Here is a 26,834-nt window from a genome sequence, read left to right as displayed (position 1 = left end):
CAAGGGAAAATATCCATTGACATATATACAAACAACGTGCATTATATAACAACTACTACTACTGAACCTGCCCTTATTCCTGAATAGTATGTTAATCTGAGCTATGGCACTTCCCTTTCCTTTGTTTAATGTTTGCCACAGGGGAAGCCCTTCTGCACAGGAAATAGCTTGCATATTATCACTCATTATACTTGCGCACATGTGGATATTGCTGGATTTCTGGTTTTTTGTTTTTTGTTTTTGCATGATGATTTATTTTTTAATTGCATATCTCTATAAAATGGCACTCAAGGTGGTTAACAGCATTAAAAAATAGAGCAATCATAACAAAGTTAAAGCAATTTAAAAACAAAAAGATATGGTATGGCAGATAATTAAAACCATCAGAGTCAGCATCAAAAAACCCAGGCTAATAAAAAGCACACCGTGGCACAGGTCTGCTATCTCATTGTCTGTCTCTTTAAAACCACAGCATCCTTAACCAAGATAAGTAGCATCCATCACTCCCCATCAACCCCTTCATGTCTTTCCTGTGATTTTTAGTTCCACAAAAGGGAAGCTTTTTGACAGAGCCATCTCTTATATATTTCTAACCCATCATCTAGATTCAAAAGGTAAGAAGAGCTTCAGAGGTATTGTTATCCATATGCACACTTAATCAATAGATGGATTGGTTAACTCAAGTTTCATATGATTAATCCGACCACTGTGTTCAGTGATGCTTACTCCCAGCTAAGTGTGCATGCCATTTATACACTTAACTGGAAGTAAGTTCAATTGATCTCAGTAGGGCTTTTTTCTGAGTAGACATGCATAGAATTGGGTCACAGTCCTGTTTTGGTTTTTTTTGCAATCTTCAGAACTTTTCTATTGGTTGGCTATTGGAGCATTTACATACACAAGGCTTAAATTGCTTTGGAGCCTCTCTCATGCTGTGTATATGAACACTGGCCTAAATCCAGAGAAAGTTAGTCATGCTTAAGTCCCATTCAAATCAATAGGGCAATAGTTAGTTGCAACTAATTTATGTCCCAGTAATACCAATGGGACTTTCTTTGGATTTGGACAATAGTTAATGCAGAAGAGACATGAATAAGCATTCTGCCCACTGTAGGTTTTCTGTTCATACTCCCTACTGATTAATGCAAGGGCTGGTTTTTGCTTAGTGGGCGAAATTGCCTGTGGTTGAGAGATTCTGTTCGTTCCCGCCATCAGCATGCTGGACTTTGACATCAACCATCTATTCAGCACACCACCATTTGGTGGGAAAACAGGTTTGCACAAGCATGCAGACCTGTGTGGAGCCCCTCTAAAAGAAGAAGGGGTTGGGGAGGCAGAAGGAGCAGTGATGTAGTGGAGCAGGGCTCGCAGGGCTGCAGCGCCAGCACTTTTTTGATTAGTAGGGATGTTGTCGACACCTGCCACCCTCCTCAGACTTCCCTGTTCCTTCTCAGCTTAGCTGCAATCCTCACAATAGCTGGGGGGAAAATGAATGTTCCCAGCAACAATATATTGTTCTTTGTTGTAACATGAAGTATTTTGGGGTGGCTTCAGTGGGCAATTTGGATCCATGAGCTTTACAAAAGACCTGTGCCTGATGAAGCTGAAAACTTTTAGAACTGGTTTGTAGATCAACAGAGCTGTCTGCAATTTTGGCCTCTCCTTGGGGGCGTGGCTGTGGGGACGGTCATGATGAGTGCCTGCACTTCAAAAATTTACTGCTATACTACTAAGGAGGAGACGATGCATAGCGCAATGTCTGGTGATGGGCATGCTTTGTTTTTACATGCAGGTGCTGAAGTGCTGGAGGATGGGCAAAGACTTTCGCTACTACTTCCAGCATCCATGGTCCCGCTTGATCGTGGCCTACCTGGTGATCTTCTGTAACTTTTTAATCTTTGCTGAGGATCCAGTATCTCACAGTCAAACGGAAGCGAATGTCATTGTCGTTGGGAACTGCTTCTCGTTTGTCTCCAATAAATACCCCGAAGGAGGAGGTTGGAGGTTTTTAAAAGTGTTCCTGTGGCTACTTGCCATCCTCACGGGACTGATAGCTGGCAAGTTCCTCTTCCACCAACGTTTGTTTGGTAAGTCCCACAATGTGCTAAAAGCCCTTTCTCTCTATGATGTTACCACTTGACACTTTTCAGGGTGAAAACACTGCAAACGAAATCCTGCGGTGAATCAGTGATGGCGGAACAAGATGTGCTGCACCGCAGAGATGAGTCTGTCTTGAAAACTGATGTTTCAAATCATCAGTCTTAACGACTCTAAGCCCTCCCAAAAGTGAAGGAACATCTGTTTAGCCTAATGAAGAAGGCATTAACTTTCCCCACTCAAGATGTGCATCATGACACTTTGCCTGCTGACTTGATGTAACGTTGATGTATTTCTGGAACACAACCTCTTCTTTATCATGTTGTATAGTGACAGGGCATGGCTATATTGGATCCCTCTTTTTACATTTATTGGAAGCTTGCATGGGAGGTGCTGGGGCAGGTGGCACATCAAAGGTTTTGAAGCCAGCATGTGCTGCTGTATACGAAACTTGGACATGAGAGCCTTTAGTGCTCATTGCAGCTCATCATGAAGTTGTAGTTTGAGCCCAGTTTCCAAGATAAGGCTGCATCTGATGAAGTAGATGCTACTCCAGGGGTGAGCAGAAGGTAGATTGGGATCTACTGGTTGATTGACATGATTTCTGACTCCCAGTTGTTTGACAATAGCAACAACAAAATGACTTTTCCCACCTAAGTTAGGCTGCCGAAATGAAGGGAACTTGGGTTAACCAGGAGTGGGCTTTTGTGTGAAAGTCCTGTGAGCCAAGTTCAGGATTTCCACCTGACTCTAGTTGGTGGATCTTGGCGTTCTAATTAAAAAGCTGAGTTGATCTGACAAGCCTGAAATCCACCCACCCCTGCTCTAGTCCACAAATGCTTGTGCCTTAATACATTTGTTAGTCTTTTAAACTTTCAGTGACATGTGGCCCTTCAGATTATGTGGTAAGCATATTCTTGGGAAATGGTAAACTGTGTAAACCCAGAAATGTGGGTGGGTCGGAAGCAGTCACTGTCTGAAATCCTTCTCCTGTGCCATGGGGAGCGATTGGTTTCAAGCCCCCCAAATATCCCACATACAAGTGTATCCTTAGTGAAGTCACTAGGGTTGTGTTTCCATGCTACTGGCTTCACCTGGCTTGCAACTTTGTTGCGATGTGTCCCCAGTCACATCCGCTCCTTTTCCAGTTTCCACAGTGCTTAAAGTTCCCGCTTAACTCTGTAGCCTGGGGCTCTGTGCTGTTTCCACTGAGCTCTAATCAAATTATTTTCTCAATGGCTGGGTGGAGTCTGGGTTGGGTCTGATTATGCCATCTGTGTTCTCGCCGCCTCCTCTTGCTGAGTCCCCCCTCCCTCTCCCCCTTCACTGACAGAAGCATACTTCCAGGTGGGGTGGGGGGATTGGAAGTGAACGTCATCAGACTGGCAGGGGTTGCTGAACCAGTCAGAGAGACTCCCCCTCCGGGCTCTACTCCCCTTAATGGCAATCTCAGGAACAAGCCTCACTGACTACAGTGGGAGTTACTTCTGAGTAGACTTCCCAGACGTATGCTCGATTCCACCCATTTTTTTCCTTTCCCTCTAATGCTACTGCATTAGCAGGCACATGCTAAGTCTCTATCTCATTATCACACTATTGTGCAAGTCTTCCATCCATACACATACCCTCCACATCAGTATGTTGCTAGGACTCTATCACTCAATCACGAAATAGCACTAGCACGCATTTGGGTGCCTGCTGACTCCTGTTGAGGCTTGTTCTGGAAAATGCACTATTGTGAAATAGCACTGTCATGCAATAGCGCAAATGTGTGTTAGTGCTATTTCTCGATAGAGGGATATAGTCATAGGAAGATACTGACATAGAGGGTGTGCATATTGATCAAAGACTTGCACAATAGTGTGATAATGAGATAGTGACTTAGTCTAGTTTTCATATTACATGCTGTGATGCTTGCAGCATCATTTCCCTGGTCCAAACTACACAAAGGAATATTAGCTCCCCATGTGTATTTCTGGGGAAGTGACCCGAGATAAACCTGATTTTCAGGCTATAATGGGAGTGCTTGCCCGCAATAGCAGGCTTATACACACTAGCGTTCTAGTGCTTATTTTCAATGATGATTTAAAAGTTGGTCCCTCAGCATCCTGCTCCAAAACAGTGCTGAAAGTTCTGGAAAACAGGGAGGGAAAGGGTTGGGTCACTGAAGTCACAAGTGACACACCCACAAAGGCTGGGCTACACCCCCCATGGGCAGGACTATGATATCAAACCCAGTGTGGTTGTGGAAACAGGTCAGTAATGGAGCCGAAGTAAGCTGGAAAAGTCGGACTATAACCAGTCTCAGAAGAAGCATTTTTTCTGTGATAAAATGCGGGACTGGTGCTGAATGGCCACAACATCATGGAAACACAGAGACCTCACCACACAGCCAGGTTGGAGTAAATCGCTGGTGGAAACACATCCCGAGAGTGGGCCTTGAATTGGCAGAAGTGGATTTAGGCCATGTTTATTCTTTCAATCAGTACCAAAAAACCCTTTCTTCTCTTGATCAGATCCTGGCTTTGGCTTTTAAAGTTAAGGAACACACAAATATCTCTTGGAGATTCCATATGTGTTTATGACCTAACGCAGCATGTGTTTATGACCTATGAATAGACAATACTGAAATCAAATCAAACAAGTTAGACTTGTGAATCAGTCTTTATTTATTCACTGCACAGGTTTGATTTCCCAGTCTTCACTGCTATTCAGTTCCACTTGCTACATCAAAGAGGAGACAGCCTCCATTCACATTTGGCAGATCAGCATGTTGATGTTTCATGTCACCTCCTTATGCTAGCTCTGGACATGCAGAAATGGCTGGAGTCATAGAACTGGCACACAGAACTCAGTGCCTTCCTCAACCTGTGTTACTAAGGTCCCTTTTTGGGTTGAGGTGCTGGGAACAAAGGGCTTGTAAGGAAGCCATGTAATGGAATGCAAGTAAAACTTTGGTTCATAAGCATAACTGTCTTTCCTTGAGGGCAGAATGTTTTTGCTGCCTGGAGTCTGAGATACAGACAGTTATGCTGAAAAAAGGTGTAGTCAAGCCATGGAACAAAGTTATTTATTTATTTATTTATTTATTTACATTTCTATACTGCCCAATAGCTGAAGCTCCCTGGGTGGTTCACAACAATTAAAACCACACAAAACATAATAAAATACAATATACAATGTAAAAGTTTAAAACAGTGGTATAAAACTAAAAACAAAAATAAAATCTAGCAGCAATGCAGAGATTTAAAATACAATAGGAAATGTAAGATTCCTAAAAGACTAAAATGCCTGGGAAAATAACAAGGGCTTCACCTGGCACTGGGAAGAGCACAACGTAGACACCAGGCAAGCCTCTCTGGAAAACTCATTACACAACCAGGGTGTCACAGCAGAAAAGGCCCTCTTCCTGTTACCTACCTGTCTCACTTCCTTTGGCGGGGGCTCCTGGGGAAGGACCCCTGAAGATGATCTTAGGGTCCAGGCAGGTGCATATGGGAGGAGATGATCCTTATAACAATGGACCAGCATGAGAAGTTACAACATTTGCTACTCTCTTGACTAGCAGCTCCATGAGTCCAGAGTGTTTCCCTGAACCCTGATAAGCCCTAGGTTTATGTTAACCCCTAAAACAATGGAAAGCTGTCCCTGCAGATTTCTGCCCCCCAACATGTCATTCACTAATTTAGAACAGAATTTTCCAGTTCCTGAACAGCTTCGTTCAGTTTCCCCCCTCTATTTCATTTTACTCCCTGGTGAAGCTCAGGCTGCACCACCTTTTTCATTTTAAAACATTTTCTTCACTTTCTACCTGGATTAATTTTTCTATCTGGACTTTGCCGGGTCTTACACCTTGAACTCTGGGAGAGGTCTTCTCCAATCTTCATCTGGGTCCACAGGAGCCTGTTCTTTGGATCTCCACTTATGATAGATAGCTATACATTTCTTTTCATTTCCCCTTCCTTTCCCCTAAAGGTTTAGACTGCACTGTTATATAGTTGGAAGCTTTAAGAATTGCATTTAACTAGTTTTGACTGGTGAAAGCTTAAGTGGAGCTAAGTAACAATTCAAATGGCTGGCAGTTTAGCCTACTCTAACTTTTCTGTGCCATAGCTATTTGCTTTCATGCTCTTAGAGCGCAATCCTGTGAGTTGTGTTCTTGATAGACTGAGGGCTCTGAGTTCATCTAACCTATGCTGTGCCAGCAAGCGCCAGGCAGGGCGGGCGGAAGACAGAGGCGGTTTTGTCTCTGTTCCTGCACTTAAATCACAAAGAACAGGTAGATGGGCTTATGAGCTTGACTAGTCGACCTATGGAGAGGACATAGGATTCTGCATGTGCTGGCCTCTCCCCTCCCCACTAGCTAGCATGTCCCTCTCTGATATCTTTTACAAGGTTGCAGTTGCAACCTCTACAGCAGCTGGGAAGGGTGAAGGGGAAGGAGGGAAGATCCACAATCGGATCTCCTCCTCCATGCTCATATCTCTGTCTCTGGGTGTGGATGAGGACGTCCACAGCATCCTATGGCACCCCAGACATTGTCTAGGGGCCACATTGCACTGTAAAGGTGCAACCCTATGCACATTCAGACAGAAAAAAAGTCCTTCATCTCCCAGCATCCCTCCAGGCAACCATGCTGGCTGGAGCATGCAGGGAATTGTAGGACTTTTTTTCTGTCTATACATGCATAGAATTGTGCCCTAATATAGTTTTCCTAATATTGTTTTCTAATATGCTTCTGCCAAAGTTAAACTGTAGCTTACTTCGCGTGATGAAATCTTTGCATGTAATGGCCACATGGGTCATGGGTACAAATGTATTTTCTCTGTACATGTTTCACATTTACTTCTGTGAGTGATGTTCTTTTGCATTTACTTTTCTCTATAAACCATTCATACCTTGATACTTCCTGTGTGGCATGTTTTCACTTGTTTTAAAAGTTGAAAAACATTCACTGTTTTCCTGCTTAAGTTTTAAAACAGATTTTCAAATATATTGAATGTTTAAATAGCCTTGGGTCAGCTCTGGCTACATTCTGAAGCCCTCCTTGGATCCTCAAGTTCTGAACAACTTTCGCCCAGTCTCAAATCTGCCATTTTTGGGCAAGGTGATTGAGCGGGTGGTGGCGGTGCAGTTGAAGGCACACTTGGAAGAAACTGATTATCTAGACACATTTCAGTCGGGCTTCAGGCTTGCGCACGGGACAGAAACGGCCTTGGTCGCCTTGGTAGATGATATGAGGAGGGCTCTGTATAGGGGTGAATGCTCCTTCCTTGTTCTCCTCGACCTCTCAGCGGCTTTTGATACCGTTGACCACGGTATCCTCCTGGACCGCCTGGAGGGGTTGGGCATTGGAGACACCGTATTGCAGTGGTTCCGGTCCTTCCTCTCCGGCAGGTAGCAGAGGGTAGCACTGGGAGAGGAGGTTTCGGACCCTTGGCCGCTCACTTGTGGGGTGCCACAGGGTTCCATCCTCTCCCCGATGCTATTTAACATCTATGTGAAGCCGCTGGGGGCTATCATCAGGAGATTTGGGGTGCAGTGTCATCAATATGCAGATGACACGCAGCTCTACCTCTCATTCAAATCTTCACCAAGGTTGGCCGTAGAATCCCTGTCCAGATGTCTGGAGACGGTGAGTGGCTGGATGGGGAGGAATAAGCTGAAGCTGAACCCTGACAAGACCGAGGTACTTTTGGCGGGAGACAAGAGGAGGCTAGGGGATGTTGACCTGGTGTTGAATGGGGTACGGCTACCCTTGAAAGACCAGGTCTGCAGCCTGGGGGTCATTTTGGATTCCCAGCTGTCCATGGAGGCTCAGGTGTCAGCTGTGAGCCGGACAGCGCTGTATCAACGCCATCTGATACGGCGGCTGCGCCCCTTCCTTCCCGACCATCTGCTCCCATCGGTAGTACATGCCCTGGTCTCCTCTCGTTTAGACTACTGTAATGCGCTCTACGTGGGGTTACCCTTGAAGACGGTTCGGAAACTGCAGCTGGTACAGAACGTGGCGGCTCGCCTGATTAAAGGCAGCTGCCAGTGAGATCACATCACTCCAGTGCTGAAGGAGTTGCACTGGTTACCAGTTGTTTTCCGGGCCAAATTCAAGGTGTTGGTTTTGACCTTTAAAACCCTATACGGTTCCGGCCCAGCCTATCTTAAGGAGCGCCTCCAGCAGCACCAGACAGGCCGCTTAACAAGATCAGCCTCGGATGGCCTTCTCTCTGTCCCATCAGCCAGGACAGCTAGACTGGTGGGGACGAGGGAGAGGGCCTTTTCTGTGGTGGCCCCCACTCTGTGGAACTCCCTCCCTAGGGAACTCCGTCATGCCCCCTCTTTAATGAGCTTCCGTTGTGCATTAAAAACGTGGTTGTTCAGGCAGGCATTTGGGGTGGGTTAGGGTATTTTAGAAAATGTTTTCATTGTAAAATTTTATTGTTTTAAACTGTTTTATTGTACGTTGTACATCGCCCAGAGTGGCTGGGTGACCAGCCAGATGGGCGATTAATAAATTTAATAATAAATTTAATAATAATAAATAAATAATATTCTCTTGCCCACTGGGGCAAAGTCAGAGCCCCATTTTCAACCTGGTGTCCTCCAGATGTGATAGACTACAGCTCCCATAATTCACAGCCAGCATGGCCAACGTCTGGCTATTTTATCCTCATGGCCATTGACCATGCTGGCTGGGAATTATAGGAGTTGCAGTCCAATGCAACTGGAGGTCATCAGACTGGGAAAGGCTGCTTTAGCAAGGCATGCCAATGATGCAGCCCCAACCCAACCTCTATGGCAGGAAAGTGTCTTGTAGGATCTGATCTGAGGATCTGAGCATTGGCATGAGAGAGAGAATCAGACATGCCACTGCTAGGTTATGAATCCAGTGTTGTTGTACTCTTCTTTCAAGCAATACAAAGCTTCAGTTCGCTTTCCATATCTAGGGAGATTTGCCATTTGAGCTTGTCTCATGCAACATTGTTATCTCTGAAGTTAGGGACATTGTTATCACCTTAAGTCTCAGCAAGTTACTGTATCTTCACAACTCACTTAACAGCCCTCCTCAAAACACTTCTTTTGGTGGGAACGAGTGCTAGGGAGTTAACCCAAAGAGCCCCTTTGCTTTCCTCCCCAGCCAAAATGAGAAAATATAATTTTTCCCTTTTCTCCAAGGAGCTCAGGACAGTTTACATGGGGCTATGTTTTCCTCACAGCAATCCTGTGGGGTAGATTAGGCTAGCAGTGTGTGACTGTCCCAAGGACACTCCATGAGCTTTGCCAAGCAGGGATTTGAACCCAGGGTTCCCTGGGCCAATCCTCTAATCACTAGACCATGCTATCAAGGGACATTGGTTTATATTTTAACCATGTTACCCTCTTCACTGCCTCCTCCACTGTGTAAGTTAGATTGTAGGTTGCTTGGGGCAGGGGCTTATCTCCTTTACTTAGGTTGCCTTGTAAAGTTCCATGGACAGTAATAACTCTAAAATGAATAGTAACAATTGTACATCTGTATCACCCTCTATGATATGGATTGTAGAAAATAATTATGATGAGATATTGCACAATATCACCAAATTCTGTGTAGAGGCTTTTAAAATGTCTATAATTTCCATCTTTCTGTCCTCTGTTTCCTCTGTTTCACAGGGAAACAGGGATTAACTAATGTCAGAATTTCAGGAGAGGCAACCACAACACTGAAAACGCTGACTTCCACCATTTTTGCTGAACCACAACCTTATCCATGGGAAACTATGTTGTAAAAAAATTGTCAACAAAGGTGAAGAAAACCTTAAGTAAAGCTTTTCTTCACTTCTGCTGACTAATTTGCCATCATGTATTCTTCTTTGTTTGGGGGCATATACCTGGGCCAAAAATTATTCCCAATACATTTTAAAAAATGCTAATATCTCATAGCTAGGTAGAATGTTTTCTTTTTAGAAGGTGACCAAGCTAATCATAACCATAATGAAATTAACATTGGAACTTATCCTCTGGACTAGGACAAAGCACTGGGTCAAACCGGCAGCTGGTGGGCAGTATGCTTCAACATCTGAAAATAAACAGTTTTTGTCTAATGCCCTCAGAATGAACTCTCATTGATACAGAAACAAGTGGGATTGTCAGTCCACTTTTCTCCACTGATAGGTGAAACTGTACAGTTGGCAACAGTGAGACAATTCGTAACTGCTGTCCAGAAAAATAATTTGTTATCCAGTGCAATGAACAATTGCTTATGTAAATATTGTTGTGTGGGTACATCCTTACAGTTATCTAAATCAGGGCTCTGAAGAAGGGGCAAAGGGCGATATAATTAAATCTCTTGTAACCAAATACCAGACTTCTCACTACACATTTGTTACATTAAGAACATAAGAAGAGCTTGCTGGATCAGACACCCAGTGGTCAGGGTGCAATAGCACCCTCCCTCCCATGTTCCCAGCGACTGGTATGCGGAAGCATATTGTCTCTCATACTGGAGGTAGAATATAGCCATCAGGATTAGTAGCTATTCCATATTACAGTTTTTCCTTGGAAGGAAGGAGGACAGAGCTAGATATTATCTGCATTTCGTTCTTTAGTGAATTACTCCAGTAATTTGCTACAAATCCTAACTTTGAAATACAGAATTCTATACTTTTAAGAAAATGTTCCGCATTGAGACTTCTTGGTAACAATACACATTTGAATACATGTTCTTTCTCTTTTTAAATCAGGCTTCATTATTCTTATCCTTCTGTATTAGGATTGTCAAAATGGGTGTCTGGAGGTTGTACTAAGGCACATGATGGGTGGAGATATGTTGGCAGGGGGATGTTACCCAAAGATATTTATGTGCAAGTCATAGTGCCCTTATTGGAGAGAGGATGGTTTTAGATTTCCTGCCTTCAAGATCAGGGGGTGGACTGTACTGCCAAGACAGCGCGGGTTAGAATGCTATTATCCGTACATAAAAGAACATGGAAGGTAATGCTCTTAAGGATGCAATCCTATGCATGTTTAGACAAAAAAAAAAAAGTCCTACAACTTCTAGCATTCCTCAGGTATCCATGAGGCTTGTGAGACATTTTGTTCTGTCTAAACATGCATAGGATTGCACCCTAATTTGATAAAGAGTCATCAGACGGTGACTAAAGAGAAAGGGAGACAAACAAGCCACCCTCCAGAGTGATTTAGATGATTGGAACTATTCTGCCTAGTAGTTCAAACACAGTTATTTATTCTGGCCCTAGGAAGGGACAGAGACCCTGCAAGTGGCATTCAGAAATGTTTTAATATGTGCTATAGCTTGGTGTCTCTTGAGTAGCTTTGAGTAGCTGGATGTCTTTGCAGCGTCATTTAGTATCTTTGGGTGAGAGCCAGAGGTTGTGTGCTGTCTTTCTTGGAAGGGAGGGTGAAAGAGCAGCTGCAGTAGTGCTGGAGCACAGCTGTTGATAATTCTGATGCTATTCCCTTGCCAAATTGGTCTTTTGATATGCAGAAAAGAATTCTGGAATAGAGATATCAGCTCTCTTGACTTTAAGGCTCTAGTTCTTTGTGCCTTAAATAGGGGCTTGCAGGCCAGATTTTGGGGTGTTTGGGGGGTTGTTCTTAAAAGAAATGATGGTGGTACTTCCAGGAGAACTTATAACTTGGTGTAATGCTCAGCATGAGAAAAGATGCATACAGGGTATATCCATGGAGGCATCCTCCACAGTTATAGAAATCATAGGCCTCATACACATGACCTTTTTCTAACAGTAGTTATAAAGTTAGTGATATACTACAAGACTTGTCAAGTCAAAATGTAATATATCACATGCGGAGACCCTCACACCAAAGCCCTACAGTTTGCTGGTAGTTTAATTTGCTTTTTAATGTGTAAATGTATGGGTTTTTTTATTGGACTTGTTGGTTTGTTTTTGATATTTGTATAAATACAAAATATCAGTGTTTAAATTCTCAAAATAAATAAAATAACTAGACCAAAGGGTTATCTAGTTGAGCATTCTGTTCACTTAGTAGCCAACCAGCTGCCTGTGGGAAGCCCAAAGTAGGATGGGAGGGTGCTACTGCATTCATGTCCTATTGTGGGCTTCCCTTTGGGGCATCTGGTTGGGCACTGTGTGAACAGACGGCCTGATTCAGCATGGCTCTTCTTATGTCCTTATGGTAAAAAAAAATAACATCATCATATATGTCACAAAGCTGCAAAGCATGATGCTTTTTTACTGCTACTTGTGTGACCACCTCTGCTGTTAACCTGCATAAAGGACAGCATCTCCAAGCAGTTTTCCCAGTTACTGCTGGTGATTTTATTCTTTGTAGTGTAGTGGATATTGTAACTCTCCTCCTTTTCTGTATGTTGACCACTACATGTGTAGGATTTCTGCCCAATGAAAATGAGTCTGTTTCATCCTCTGGGGGTTGGGGATTTGTCCCATTCCTGACAGGAAAAGACCCTCTGTCATGGCCTGGAGTGTTTATGCTGCAATTGCTGCCTCATGCCCTAAGGGAAGTAAGTTACTGGGCCTGAGGCAAAGAAAGGGGAAGATGGTGGCAGCAGACTGAAGCACTCATCTCCAAGCTATTTTTGTGAGAGTTTGAACTGAATGTTGGCAAAAAGCTTGAGCCTTTCAATTTGAATTGCTCTCAAAGGCATGGCCCTTTTTACAGCAAGCAGTGGGATGCCAATGCATCCCTTGCCAAAACTGTTTTCGGATAATGTAGATAGCCCATGTCATCTTTGTAGGTGGTGCAAGCGCTGTTTTGTTTCTTAAGAGCAAAAAGTAAGAACACTGAGGTGCATTCTTCCTACATTTAAAAAGGAAGCAGATAGAATGTAGATAGCCCATGTCATCTTTGTAGGTGGTGCAAGCGCTGTTTTGTTTCTTAAGAGCAAAAAGTAAGAACACTGAGATGCATTCTTCCTACATTTAAAAAGGAAGCAGATAGAATGTAGATAGCCCATGTCATCTTTGTAGGTGGTGCAAGCGCTGTTTTGTTTCTTAAGAGCAAAAAGTAAGAACACTGAGGTGCATTCTTCCTACATTTAAAAAGGAAGCAGATAGAATGTAGATAGCCCATGTCATCTTTGTAGGTGGTGCAAGCGCTGTTTTGTTTCTTAAGAGCAAAAAGTAAGAACACTGAGATGCATTCTTCCTACATTTAAAAAGGAAGCAGAAAGCCTCATTTTAAATGTGGGATTTTAGGCTGGTGTAGAGATGCTCATGGTGTTAACTAAACATTATGTTCAAAGCCCAGTACCTAAAAATAATGAATCGGGTTTTGGACATCACTTTGGGGCATAGCTGAGGAGGGAAACCCCCAAATGAAGTGGAACATGTACACCTTTATTCAAAAGGGGACTGAATGCTGACATGCAGGCCAGAATTTATTTGATCTTTTTTCATTTTTATTGTGTGGGATCAAATCTCACCTCCTTAGCCCTGGCTGGTTTTATATAGCAATAAGAGGGTGATTAGCCTACACATGCACCTATTGAAACAAATGAAGCTTTTGCAAAAGCAATTAATTAAAATAAGTACGTGAGGCAGGAAGGGAGAAGTGCTTGCTATAATCTCTACATCATGTCTTATGGCTAAGGACATTTCTCATAGATGATATCAAGTCTGCAGTGATACAGGGCTCATATGGGGTGTAGGTGCTTGCCAGAAAGGCACAAATGCCTCACAGTTTGTCTACCTTAATTGGGCAAAGAGGTGATGTGTCCCTTACTCAGTGGTGTCATGGAGCCAGGGCTCACTGGGACACAGTGCTGCTGGAACATTTTTATTGATAGGGACACTGACATCATCTGCACCACCCCCCTCGCTTCAGACTTCCCTGTTCCTTCTGAGCTTAGCTGCAGTCCTCACAGTAGCTGGGGAGAAATGAATTTTCCCAGCAACAATACATTGTTCCCTGTGGTAATGCAAAGTATTTTGGTGTGGCTTGGTCTTGAATGGGCAATTACAAAAGATATTCTCTTGGTGGAGATGAAAATGGCTTGAACTGGTTTGTTGATATGGATCCATGCAGCTCCCTGCATTTTTGGATTCATTCTCCTTGGTGGCGTGGCTAGGGGAACTGTCATGATAAGCACCTGTATTTCACAACTTACCACTACACTACAGTGAGGGTACAGCCCCAGGAGCAGCATCTGACATCCTAGGGCAACTGTTCCAGGCTCTCCACACTGGGCAGCTGAATTTGGGAGCCTCCATCTTAATTTCTCACAACGCCCTAGAGTGACACTACCTTGGATACTCCAAGGCATCATGGGAAATTAAAATGGCAGTTCCTTGCCATCCTTGGTGTGCTGCTGGAACCACCAATGGCAACTAAGCCTGAGGGGGCCATCAGTGTAAGAGGGGCCCCACCAGAAGGCACTTTGTCCAGGGCCCTCTCAAACCTGGAATTTTCCCTTTGTGGGTAGGTAGGTGTGTTTCCTATATCAGTGTAGAAATATGAGAAGAGAGCAACAGTGAAGGAAGATAAGGGTAGGAGCTGGGTCAAGAGGTAACTTATAGTATATGTGTTTTGGCTTTTCTGGAGCCATTATCTTGATCATGTACCCCAGTGATCTTGTTAACTGCACTGCTTTCTCCCTTTTTCTTCAGTCTTTCCCCCCAAGTCTTGAGCTCCCAGCTTAGCTACCTGTCAGACCCAAACCATTAATTTGAACATATGTATAGGCCCAGCAGAACTGTCTTTCTTTCTTTTGGGAGGCTTATAGGACCAAATTGAGAATGCCAGCATACCAAGACTTGAAGCAATATTCCTGAAATAACAAAATCCATTGTTTTATTGGACATTGGTTTTGTTTTTCCATCTGTAACCTTGAAAAAGTCTGTAATATTGATTTTTAGTTTATTACGCTTAACTTCTAGTTATATATTTGTAAATAGGTTGAGAGTAAATAGATATTGGAGAGTATATCTATATTTTAATATAATTTTGTATATAGCACTAATTAGTGTTCAAAGTATTTCATATTGATTGTAAGGCAAGTCAATATTATGTTCGAGAGGACTGAAACAGAGAGAATAGCTTGCCAAAGGCCACCTAGTGAGTTCATGGCAGAGGTGACATTCAAATGAGGAACTTCCTGATTCCATCTCTTAAGGCGCAATCCTATGAATGTTGAGACAGAAACAAGACTTACAACTCCTAGCATTCCCCAGGAAGCATGGCTAGCTGGGGAATGCTGGGAGTTGTAGGACTTTTTCTGTCTAAACATGCATAGGATTGCACCCTTAGCTACTATCCTTTTTTGTGTGACAAAAGTTAATTTAATAATGCACATAATTGGGGCATCACTTAAAAAATATTACATGCCATTTAACCACCTGGAGTATTTGGATGTTCAGACTTGGACCTGGAAGTTCTTTCTAAGACATGTAGAGATGCTTCCAGATGAGGTTTTAATTGTGCAATCATCTTGCCTTGAACACAGAACACATGGGGGTGTGGTGTGTGCATGTCCAGATTTCTTATCTTTCTCCTGTGTTTTCCCATGGCTGCTTCTGTCCTTTTTTCTTACCACAAAAAATCTGCTAAGGAGGGAAATATGAAATAACTGCACAATGCCATTTGATTGGTAGTGCTACGAGCTCTCCATCCGGAAGCACCTTTAGGCTGTAATCCTATACAAAGTTTCCTGGGAGTAAATCCCATTGAGCTCAATGGGACTTACTACTGAGTTGTCATGTATAGGATTGCATGATTAATCACACAAATATGGAGCTTTTTCAGGCCTTGCGTCTGAAAATGGAGTCTGAGGTACTGGAACCAATTGTAAAAAATGAAAGTTGTTCAGCAGTGAATGCTAAATATGGATGCACCAGGTGAAGTGTATTTCAGGAATTACATCCTTTAGCTTCTTGAGGGGGTCATTTTAAAAACGGATACGCTTATTTGAAGTTTTCTGTTTCCCGCATTATCAGATATGCACAACAATGCCTTGAGGGTCAGGAGAAGTAACATCAGAGAGAGTAACATCTTTGGGCTCCTTCATACCGGGCTTTTATCCTGCAATTGAGATTGCTCCTTCACAGAAGTGTGCGGGCTCTTTACATGACACCATGATCATTCAAGGTGTCTCCTTCACTAAATGCCCTTTGTTCCATTTTTAAATAGATCGCAGATAATGAGCTATCAAATTACGCCATTGTGTTCTGCTTCAGTTTCCTCCGTGAAAAGAGTAAAGGCAAGGCAAGAAGAGATCAATGAAAGATAATGGAAGACTCAGATACGGGGAGAAGGAGGGGGAAGTGGGTGAGGAAAAAGGAAGCATGTGAAAAAGGGAGTCGTCGTGATCCTGCATTTAAAACGGGAGCAGAAAGCCCTGTCTGAAATGCAGGATTTTAGGCTGGTGTAGAGATGCCCTCTGTCTCTGAGAAGAGACATGCAACCGCTGGATGGATGTCTTCTTATCCAACAGCTGCATGTGCTCACTTTATGTTTTCATTGCTTTTTAAAATAGGTAGATATACACTCGCTTTCTAAAATGTGCATCCCTGTTCCATTTTCATAAACTCCCTGTTTTATCAGATTAGTACCAAATGTTGAGAGTAGCACTAGCAATCCTTCATTTTCAGTATCCAGATAATATAATTCACACTTCATATGTGAGAAAATATTGACTCTGCGCACAAATAGGGGTTCAGTTGCATGGGACTGGTAAGCAGTTGCATGCGTAATTATATGCAGATTTTAATTAATGGTAGTTGCGGTGATTCGTTGAAATTGTAAACCTGTACAAATTACAAAGGGTGTCTATTGAGAATGATGTTTGATTTGCAAGTCTCCCACTTTCCCATAAAGGTAAAAGCTTTATTGTGGTTTCCAATGACAACGGATGCCTTAAACTGAATCAGGCGATTGATCTGTCCAGTCAAGAGCTGTCCAACTGGCAGTGGTTCTGTAAGGTCAGCAGTGCAGGTCTTTTACAGCCCCACTACCTGTGATCTTTTTAACCTGAGATGCTAGGGGCTAAAGCAGAGCTCCTGATTGTGGGGAGGCATCTAAACATGTCCAGCTGAACACAAGTAGTAGCCACATTCAGACTTTTGATTTTATGTCTGCAGGTGCGAAGCCAGGTTTTATGAGTTGTTATTTCTACTGTGCTGCTGTCTAAGGGCCTGTTTGAGTCAAGCAAAGTTTCATTTTATTGGAGCCTGTAAAGAAAGCCAACTCCAAAATATTCACTGTGCCGGCAATCTTCCATGTGAATGGGAGTTGCACAACGCCCAATTCATTTCATTGGAGCTGGCAAAGAAAGCTTTCCTGGTTATTTCCAAACTACACAATAGCAGTATGTATCTGCCAATAACATTCTGGATTCAGTAAAGGCCAAATCCATACATTTATATTTCTCAGTCTTAAAAAATGGGGGGCAAGCAAACTTTTCAAGAACTTCTGAAAGGGCTGGTTACTTGTTATTTTTAGATGGGCATGTGCATCAGCAGTAGTACATGATGCCAAATTTTGTATTCAAGCCAACTTTCAATAACTGAAAGTGGCTACAGGCCACAGCTGGAAATAGATGAGCCTGCATTCACATACAGCAGCTGGCTGTCAATTCATGTATTTATGATTATGCCAATATTTAAAGCCTTCCATCACATGCTTTCAGCTAATGGGGTTGCAATTATTAGCAAATTTTAGAGTTACAGCCAAAAGGGGCCAAATGCATGTCATTTCACTGGGACTATTGAAAACATGTTGACTGTAGCCCAGTTCAGGCACTATGCCTGTACAGCAGGGGTGGGCAACTTATGGGACTCCAGATGTTTTGGCCTACACCCATCATCTCTCACCATTGGCAATGCTGGCTGGTGTTGATGGGAGTTGTAGGCCAAAACATCCGGGGGGGCACATGTTGCCCACCCCTGCTCTACAGGGAATTCCAGTGCATGTAGAGGGCATGGGGCTATGCCCCACCGAATCCACCCCCAACATCCCTCTCCACTCCCAACTGTCCTGCATTGAGCAGGAAAGTCTGAATGTGGCTACTACTATCAAAAATAGATTCTTAGTGAAAAGCAGTTCATCAGATTTTTTGGGCCAAATTTGTGGTGTGGGGTGGATAGATAGAAAGGTGAAGGAATAGTGGATTTGTGATCAATGTTTTTTTAAAAACCTATGTCATGAAAATAACTATTTTAATTTTTTTTTTACTGTAATTTAATATGTAATGTTTTTGATCTTTGTAAACCACCCAGAGAGCCTTGGCTATGGGGCGGTATAGAAATGTTCATCATCATCATCATTTAGTGTTGTAGCCAAATCCTAACCTGTGTTCTGTATGGTCAGGATTACTATGTGGTTTAGATTTCTAGGTGTAGACAAGGTGTTTTAAAAGCGGGTGCTGATGGAATCTTTAAAACAGTTACTCTTTGGCTCCTAAAAGTATAACCAGTTGTTTTTAAAGATTACATCAGCACCAGCAATAATGGTGCTTAAGGCTAATAAGGCCTTGTCTTAACAAAGTCCTTTCAGATCCTTGTGGAGCAGGAGCCCTAGTTAGCCTTAACCACATCACTGATAATATGCTTAATACCATTACTAATGTTGGTGGAAGAAGAGGGAGTATGGAATCTCACAGCAAATTACTTAATCATGGTCCTGGCTCTTAATGGTACAGAGAGCTTATTTCTCAATTGTATCTGGCTGCCGTGTCTCATAATCCTGCCTCATAACCCTGGTATTGTGTAAAACCTGTGGGGACCACTGAAAATTATAACCTATGGCTGAGTGACTACTGAATCCTTGTAGATCTCTACTATTTCCAGCAGCTTCCTCTCTTCCAGGTTCATGTTTAATAAGGACCTGGGGTCAAATGACATGTTACGATCCAAAATTAAATCCATAAGGTCCAAGGTACCCTAGGGAGCACCTTCTCCCCTACGTCCCCGTCCGCCACCTAAGGTCCTCTGAGAGCTCTCTGCTGTGGCTGCCTAATGTGAGATTGGCAGCCACACGCAAGAGGACCTTCTCCTTTGACGCGCCTCAGTTGTGGAATGACCTGCAAGTTGAAATGCACCTGCTGACCTCGTTAAAGGTTTTGAAGTAGGCGTTAAAGATGCTGTTATTCCAGCAGGCCTCCCCTTTTTAGAACTCTTCTTCCTTTTGCTCACTTTTGTATACTGTTTTTAAACTGTGTTGTTTTAAGCTGTGTTTTATTGTTGGATTTTTTTAAAAAAATGTTTTTAGTTCAAAATTGTTTTTAGTTACATTTTGTTTGTCCGTTATGTAAATGGTTTTTAAACTTTGTATATTGTATTTTAACGTTTTAACTTTTGTAAACCACGCAAAGAGCTTCAGCTATAGGATGGTATAGAAATCATACTAATACTAATAGTAATAATCTCTTATTCTACAAGCAGCAGTGGGGGACCCTGATTTGGATTAGGACCATGAAGTACGTGTGTGTGTTAATCCTTTCCTCTCTCTACATGGACTATATCCAAATCATGTACTTGTATATTTCCCCCTCCACTGCTAATAAAAGAACTTAATGGGAAGGGGGATACCAACTAGCCCCATGCAGGCAGCTTGTTTCACCCTTCTCTGCCAGAAAGAACACCTATAAGAACTTTAAAACTAAGACCTGGTGCCTGAGTTTTTCTTTTTTTCCTCCTCCCTCCTCCCTCCTCCCTCCCAATCCCATATCCTTTTGTGTCTTTCAGACTGTAAGTTTGAGGGCAGGGACTGTCTCATTATTAATCTTTGTAAGTTGCTTTGGGAGCCTTTTTGGCTGAAGAGCAGGGTAAAAATACTGTAAATAAATAAGAGCAGCTGGGGAGGGACATGTTGGATCTTGGACATGGCATGGGGAGGTAAAGGTGGACCTGCCATCTCTACTATGTCAAAGCCACAATCCAAATTGCCCCTCCCTTGGTGCTTCTAGAAGAAGAAAAAAGAAATCTGGGGGAACTGGGAAGAGATCTAAGTGCAGATTTCCACACATAGCAACCTGGTTTGCATGACACGACAGCCAACCATGGCTTAATTTACCTGCGGAAACTGTCCATCATGCCAGATGCCTGCGGTCACCATTTCTGCATGGTGCCCATGGGCGCCTGGCTTGCATGGTTTGTGTGAACCAAAGCAGCAGACATGCCCTTGCTTGTGGGTTCCTGGTTGACAGCTGGTTGGCCACTGTGTGAATAGAATGTTGGACTAGATGGACCCTTGGTCTGATCCAGCATGGCTCTTCTTATGTTCTTAAGTTGTTTGAAGATTAGACAATGCTCAAATAACCCATGGCTTGTGTTAGGGTTATTTGAGGGTTGTCTAACCTTCAAACCACCCTTCTGCCTGGGTTTGCACAATATGACAAGCCACAGCAAGCCGGGTGCCCAGGCACCACGCAAAAATGGCGCCCATGGGTGCCCAACATGATATGACGGCCTCTGCAGTTAAATTAAGCCATGGAGGGCTGTTATGATATGTGAACAGGCCTGTGGTCTACTTAGTCCCTTAGAGAAGCCAATAGCAGGACTGTCCACCAGAGGTCATTGTATACATTGCCTGTATTGGCTACCTCACTTGAGAGTTGTTTCCCCAAGTAGGAAAGAAAGAACCCCTGAGCTAAAACACTTCACCTGAAAAATTGTCTCCAGCCATGGCAAATTTTTTTTTGCATCAGCCTAAAAGGAATTCTGGGGCAGGGTGGGGAAGGACCAAGAAGAGGCTTACAGTAAGTGTGGCCATTGTAATTACTTGGATTGTGGCTCATATAGTTGCATTCCTATTCAGACTTGGGAGTAAGTCCAACTGAGGTCAGTGGGGCTTCTCAGAGTAGCCATGTGTAGGATTGTGCTATACTTTTGCCAAGCTTTCCAGTGGGTGTTTCCTGTGGGCACCTTCTAAATGTGACAGTACCTTGGACACGTAAATGAGATGTAGGAAAAGCTGTCTGGTTTAAGCTGCTTTTCTTCAGAAATCTGGTAAGACCTCATAAGAGTACAGGTGGGTAAATTCCTCACAAAACACAGGGCCTTTCTACTGGCCCCTCCCGACCCCCATCCACTGGCGGGAAATGGGTCATTTGCATCCTATCCTCCCCACCCCTTTTTATTCTGAAATTTCGTTCCTTGCTAATGGACACGGAATTGCCATACTATGTCAATGTTCTCTCTTCTGCATACTGAAATTGTTCTAATGCTGCCAGAGATGGATGTCTCTTCATTTCCCCCCATCCTTTGGTTTTTGTATTGGCCTTTAACTTGCGCTGAAAGCCATAAAGATCAGGCATGTGTGTTAAAATTGCACTACATGTCAAGCTTGGATTGTTGGCTGTTACAAAGTGAAGCTGCTTAGCTTGGCTAGTCTTTACCTTAAAACAGGCTGTGGATTTATAGCAATCTGTTCTGATATTTCAGTTTCTCATCTGTTACATTATTTTTCAAGGATGGGATAAACGGAAGGTGGATGGTTTTTGTTTGTTTGTTTGTTTGTTCAGTCGTTCAGTCGTGCCCGACTCTTCGCGACCCCGTGGACCATAGCACGCCAGGCCTTCCTGTCCTGCGCTCTCTCCAAACCCCCCAAACAAACATATATCTATGAAGCAGGGGTGTTCAAATGTGGCAGTGAACTTCTTTTTAAGGCTTCATATACATGAACAGAAATTGCAGTATTAATGGAATATCATCAGTGTTATAGCTCCCATAAAGCGTTTTTGACTGATGACAGATTTGGGTCATGGAAGCACATTTTCTATGCTTCACTTCCACGTTTGTTCGTTGTTGTTTTTATCACAGTTCTATACTGCCCAGTAGCTGAAGCTCCCTGGATGGTTTACTAAATGAAACTTAAAATCATAAGATAAAATTAAAAATAATAATAAAATAAAGTCTAAACTGCTAAAGTTTAAAATGGAATAAAAACAAAATAAAAGTCAGCAGCAGTGCAAGGATCTAAAAAACGCTCTAACGCACTTCAAAAAACTAAGAGCACAACCCTATGTTAGACAGAAAAAAGCCCTGCAACCCCCAGCATTCCCCACCCAGCCATGCTGGACTTTTTTCTGCCTAAATGCATAGTTTTGTGCCCTGGTGGAATGCCAAAAAGAACACAATGTAGACACCAGCTGAGCCTCTCTCATCCTCCGGTACTAGATTTAGGTAGCCTGCAGTGTCTGAAGTGGGAATCACACATGACATGATGATTGTATATTTTTAAAAAGTTCCATCAAAGTTCCATCAGAGTGTTGGTAGAAACATCTATCAGATGCTAGAAGGGAGCTTAAGATGTATCATCTTGAAACTTTGTCAACAGTTTGTGAAATGATAAATTCGGGGGTTGACAAGTTGTCTTGTGAAGCCCAAGAAAGAACTTTGAAGTATCCCAGTGCTAAGCATGTCTCCTGTTTGATCTCCACTGATGTTCTGTAGCTAAAAATGCAAATAGACACTTGATTAAAATAGCTTATTTGATTCAAAGGTTTATGTCACTCATGTAAATAATTTTAACTGCTTTTCTTAAATGAAACCAACAGCAGAGCCCTGTGCATGTTTATTCAGAAGTAAGTCCCACTACATTCAGTGGGCCTTACGTAGGCAAAAGATTGTCTGCAATCCTATGCAGACTTAATTTGGGAGTAAGCCTACTGAACACAATGTGACTTACTTCCAAGTAAACATGCATAGAATCACACTGCAATCTATTTTAAGCCAAGCTATGTGGATCTGTTGGGCATTCATACCAAATAATTGGATAGCACTACTAGGGATGTACGGACTGTGTAAAATCCACTCCATCTGTGTTTCACGGATTGTCAAGTGTCTTTTGTTCTGTCATCCGTTCACATATGGATTCAATTCCCGCCCTGCCCGCTATGCGGAAAAATACACAAATAATTCTATAAGAGGGTTCACAACAATTTACATAGTTTACCTTAGTATGTAACATTTAGTGTATTGTCCCCCATTCCATTCAACTTTTCCCTGCATATATTTACCAGTCTCAGCAGAAACTTGCATATTTTCCTATGCATAAATATGTGTAAATTTCAGGAAAGTAAAAAGAAAGATCTGAAAGTCCACAGACTCCGTGCAGCCTGAGGAGGCTGGTCTGTAGCAGATTCCGCAGGTCGGATTCTTAGAAATCCTAGCTCATTTTAGTCCATCTTGAATTTCTCCAGCTTCCCTAAGTGCTACTCGTTAAAACATTTTTAACTAGCATCCGCTAATTTCTTAAGATTGCCTTTGGGATTTTTATGGTTGCCATATTCTCAGAAGCCATGCAGATAGTGACACACACTTTGTAGCATATATCTTCATTAGAAAATATGTTGACATTGCCTGTTGACTGTATCAGTTAATTGTTCCCGTATTGCCAGAAAATGGAATGAGCTCACTTCACACTATTTAGATGTGTCAAATCAAACTGAAAGGAGTAACACTTTAACAAAACACTTAAAATGTGTTTGCAGATTCAGATATGGCTAGGTAAATATGAACAGATGTTGGGTGCCTTTCGATTTGTACAGAAACAAGTTAATCAGGGTGACATCAGAACTAGTTGTGTGCCACTGAGTAAACATAATTTTCCTTAAAACATTGATTTTAACTCTGTAGAATATTGTTGGAGGAATTGTGACAGAGATTTGCCAACTACTGTCACATATTAGTGTATGCAATTGGGCAGCTGTTCACTTAGGTGCCACGTGTTAGGTTGTGCAGTGAAACACCTTCCATGCTCAACAGCTGGAAAGCTGACTAGGGATCATAGAGGAAGAAGATGTTCTCAAATTTTGTCATATAAAGTAACTTAGGGTGCTACAGGAAATATACACCATCACTGATATTAAAAACAGAGAATACTTGTGTGAGAGCAGTTCTTGAAGATTGGGACAGAGTTAAAATATAATCCAGAGATTTCATTATTAACATCTTTCATATACTGTAGTCAGTTTAAAATTGGGGTAGAGTGAAAAGGTGGAAGGAGTATAATATTTTAAAGTTTAAAGATGCTGTGTTTGAAGGGAGATGTTTAAGTAGAACTGGAATTGGACAAAAGCTTGGAAATGAGTTGCTTCATTGGTTCCAGTATCTAGAGGTCTCAAGCACTATGGCAACGTTAATAAGGGTAATTTGAAGAATGGAGCGAAAAGTTTTTGAAAAGTTGATTTTTAAAACTGGATTAGTTAGTTTTTAAGTTTTCTGATATTCTTTTGGAGAAAGATGGAGTTCTACGTAACAATTTTAAGAAAAAATGGGAAGATTCACTTGGGAGAACACTCACTGAATCAACGTGGCAATTAAGTTTTATGAAAAATATTGGAACAAGGATAACTGTTTTGGCAGTTGGCCTCTGCACACCGCCACATTGAAATTGAAAGGAAGCACACCCAGATGGGAGCAAAGTCAGGACTTTCAGCTGTAATTCAAGGGGTTTGACAAAAGTGGGGCACTAACCATTCAGGAAGTACAGCCAGTGTACACACTGGAAGTACACACACACCCATCGTTGGTGGCTCATAAGTAAGTAGTCTTATCTCTTATCTCATCTCTTCCCATTAGGACATTCCTTCCATGCATTGCCCCAGTAGTATAACTCATTTCCCCCCAGGTGTGTGAAGAAGCAAATCCTGGAGACAATCTCTCTCTCTCTCTCTCTCTCTCTCTCTGAATTGATCTTTGTGGTCCAAGTGGTCTTGTGCTCAGGAACATGTCACAAGCCTCTGTGGTACACAGTGATCACAGTGTAATAACTTTAAAAACAAAGATGGCTGAGCTGGTCCATGAGTAAAAAATCCTGAATCCAGGGCAGAAAAAAAATAATATTTAAAGACCTACTGCAGTGTGTTAATACAGATCTCTCCAGGGATGAGATCCACACTTAGGCAATACTATTATAGGGATCAGCTAAAATCTTTTGTGGCATTTTGGCTCATCATAATAAAGCTGCTGTGGGCACCCTGTGGCCCTCCAAATGGTCTACAATCCCTAGCCAGTATAAGCAATGGTGAGGGTTCATGGGAGTTGTAGGCCAAAACATCTGTAGCGCCCCAAGTTGCCCACTCCAGCTTTATTAGGACCAACCAAAATGCCACAAAAGATTTTAGATAGTCCCAATAAAAGTGTTGCCTAAGTGTGGATCTTCCCCCTGGAGAGATCTGTAATAACATTGTGCAGTAGCACTTCAAATCTGATGTCCTTTGTAAGGATGTGTGATATCTGTTCTCTTTATATTCTCCTGTCTTAGCATTTATAGGTTAATGAATATTGATTATGGCAGACTGATGCTGATGAGATGTCATATCTGTCTGTGAAGAATATAATCACTAACAAAAAAGTGTTGTTTATCAATCTTACTTCTATGCCAAAAACACTTGGAGAAATAGGAAGGCCTTCATCTCCCTTCCTCAGGTGGACTTAGATAAAACCATTGGAATAAGACACAAAGCAAAAGTATTTATTTCTGTAGTTGGGTATTTTAGATTTTTTAAAGTGTTTCTTTCTCCTTTTGATGCATACATGTGAGCTGTGCGGAAGGTGTTAGCATAGTAAAGTGAATATGGTTCTGGTAAAACAGTGACTATATATACCGACTAACCATGGTAAAGTGATGGAAACTCAATGTTAGCTAAACTGTACAAATATCAATCTGTTCTATCAACAAGACCTCCGGTAATTAATTTTAAAAATAGCTACTGATCACAAATGTGTAAATGATTAACAAAGACCAGGATCCAAAGGGTCATGACCGTTGTCCTTATGTGCAGTTAAGCTCAAGACCCCTTTTTGAAAACAGCTGCTGTGTACATGTTGCTTTGAAACTTTGGGGTGCTTTCTGATGCCTTCAGAGAAATATCTGGATAAACATGCTCAAAAGTATCCACTGGTGTATAAGGAGCTTTAGATAACACAAACAGTAGAATTAGCATTAGAAAAACATCATGCTAGGTATTCAAAAACGAGACATTTATTATACATATATGTGGTGAAGTGAAAAACTGTAAATAACAATCTGGTATTAATATTTTGTCTCCAGTTTTCACATTGGCTGAGATACAAAGCACTTTGGGTCACACACAGTTTACATATGAGCAGGGGAAAGTAGTACTTGCATGTGTAAAACTCCCCACAAAAAAACTGAAATGAGCAAGGACCATGGATGGACTTGGTGTGGTCAATGGAGCTCCTGAATACTCACAAAACACAGTGGATTACAATTTAACTATCTTTTTCAGTATGAAGCTCTCCACTCATTCAAGAGCATCAACTGCGGCTCTGCTTCAAATTTCTATGCCATTTGAGGCTAGTTAGCAATTACATGGAGCAATGCTTCTGTCACCCCATCCATTCTGTCAGATTCCTTCCTTAAGGAGACTCAACAGCAGTGGTGCAGTTAGATCCTTTTAGAGTCTCTAGATGATTTAATGGTCTTATGGAGCTCCCCTCTTTAGATGGTAAATACTTCACTTACTTCAAAATGGTAAGCCAGCTTGGCCGCATTGGAGGCCCTTCTATTCATTTTTCTGTGTAGGGCCCTCGACTTCTGCCCCAGCGTCCTTCCCTGACAGCAGCACTGTTCAAGTGTTAGCTTCCTTCTGGGTTGTAGAAGGGCAATAAAGGTAGTGGAGGCTGGTGGCTCTGATGTCAACAGGGCAGTGAATCTGCTCCAGGTTTCAGTGAGAACCAGTCAGGACTCTAAAGGAGCTATCCAAGGTGTGGAAGCACCTTGAATAGCTCCTTTAGAGTTTTGACTGGTTCTGACTGAAACCTGGAGTGGATTCACCG

At 42.4% G+C, this 26,834-nt stretch overlaps 1 protein-coding gene across 1 annotated transcript in view; it reads left to right on the top strand.

Moving 5' to 3' along the window:
- Positions 1–26,834, top strand: part of TMEM117 (transmembrane protein 117) — a 325,750-nt gene that overhangs the window by 4,039 nt on the left and 294,877 nt on the right. The window contains exon 2 of the mRNA XM_084810666.1: positions 1,793–2,087. Coding sequence (XP_084666792.1) covers positions 1,811–2,087 — 277 coding nt within the window. The 5' untranslated portion in view covers positions 1,793–1,810. The remainder of the gene's footprint in view (positions 1–1,792; positions 2,088–26,834) is intronic.

The sequence above is a fragment of the Heloderma suspectum genome, chromosome 7 (genome assembly GCF_057233095.1).
Source record: "Heloderma suspectum isolate Gila_16-S chromosome 7, 16-S_ref, whole genome shotgun sequence".
NCBI lineage: Eukaryota > Metazoa > Chordata > Lepidosauria > Squamata > Helodermatidae > Heloderma > Heloderma suspectum.
Note: the sequence above shows the minus strand (reverse complement) of the source record. Positions and strands in the feature narration are given on the sequence as shown.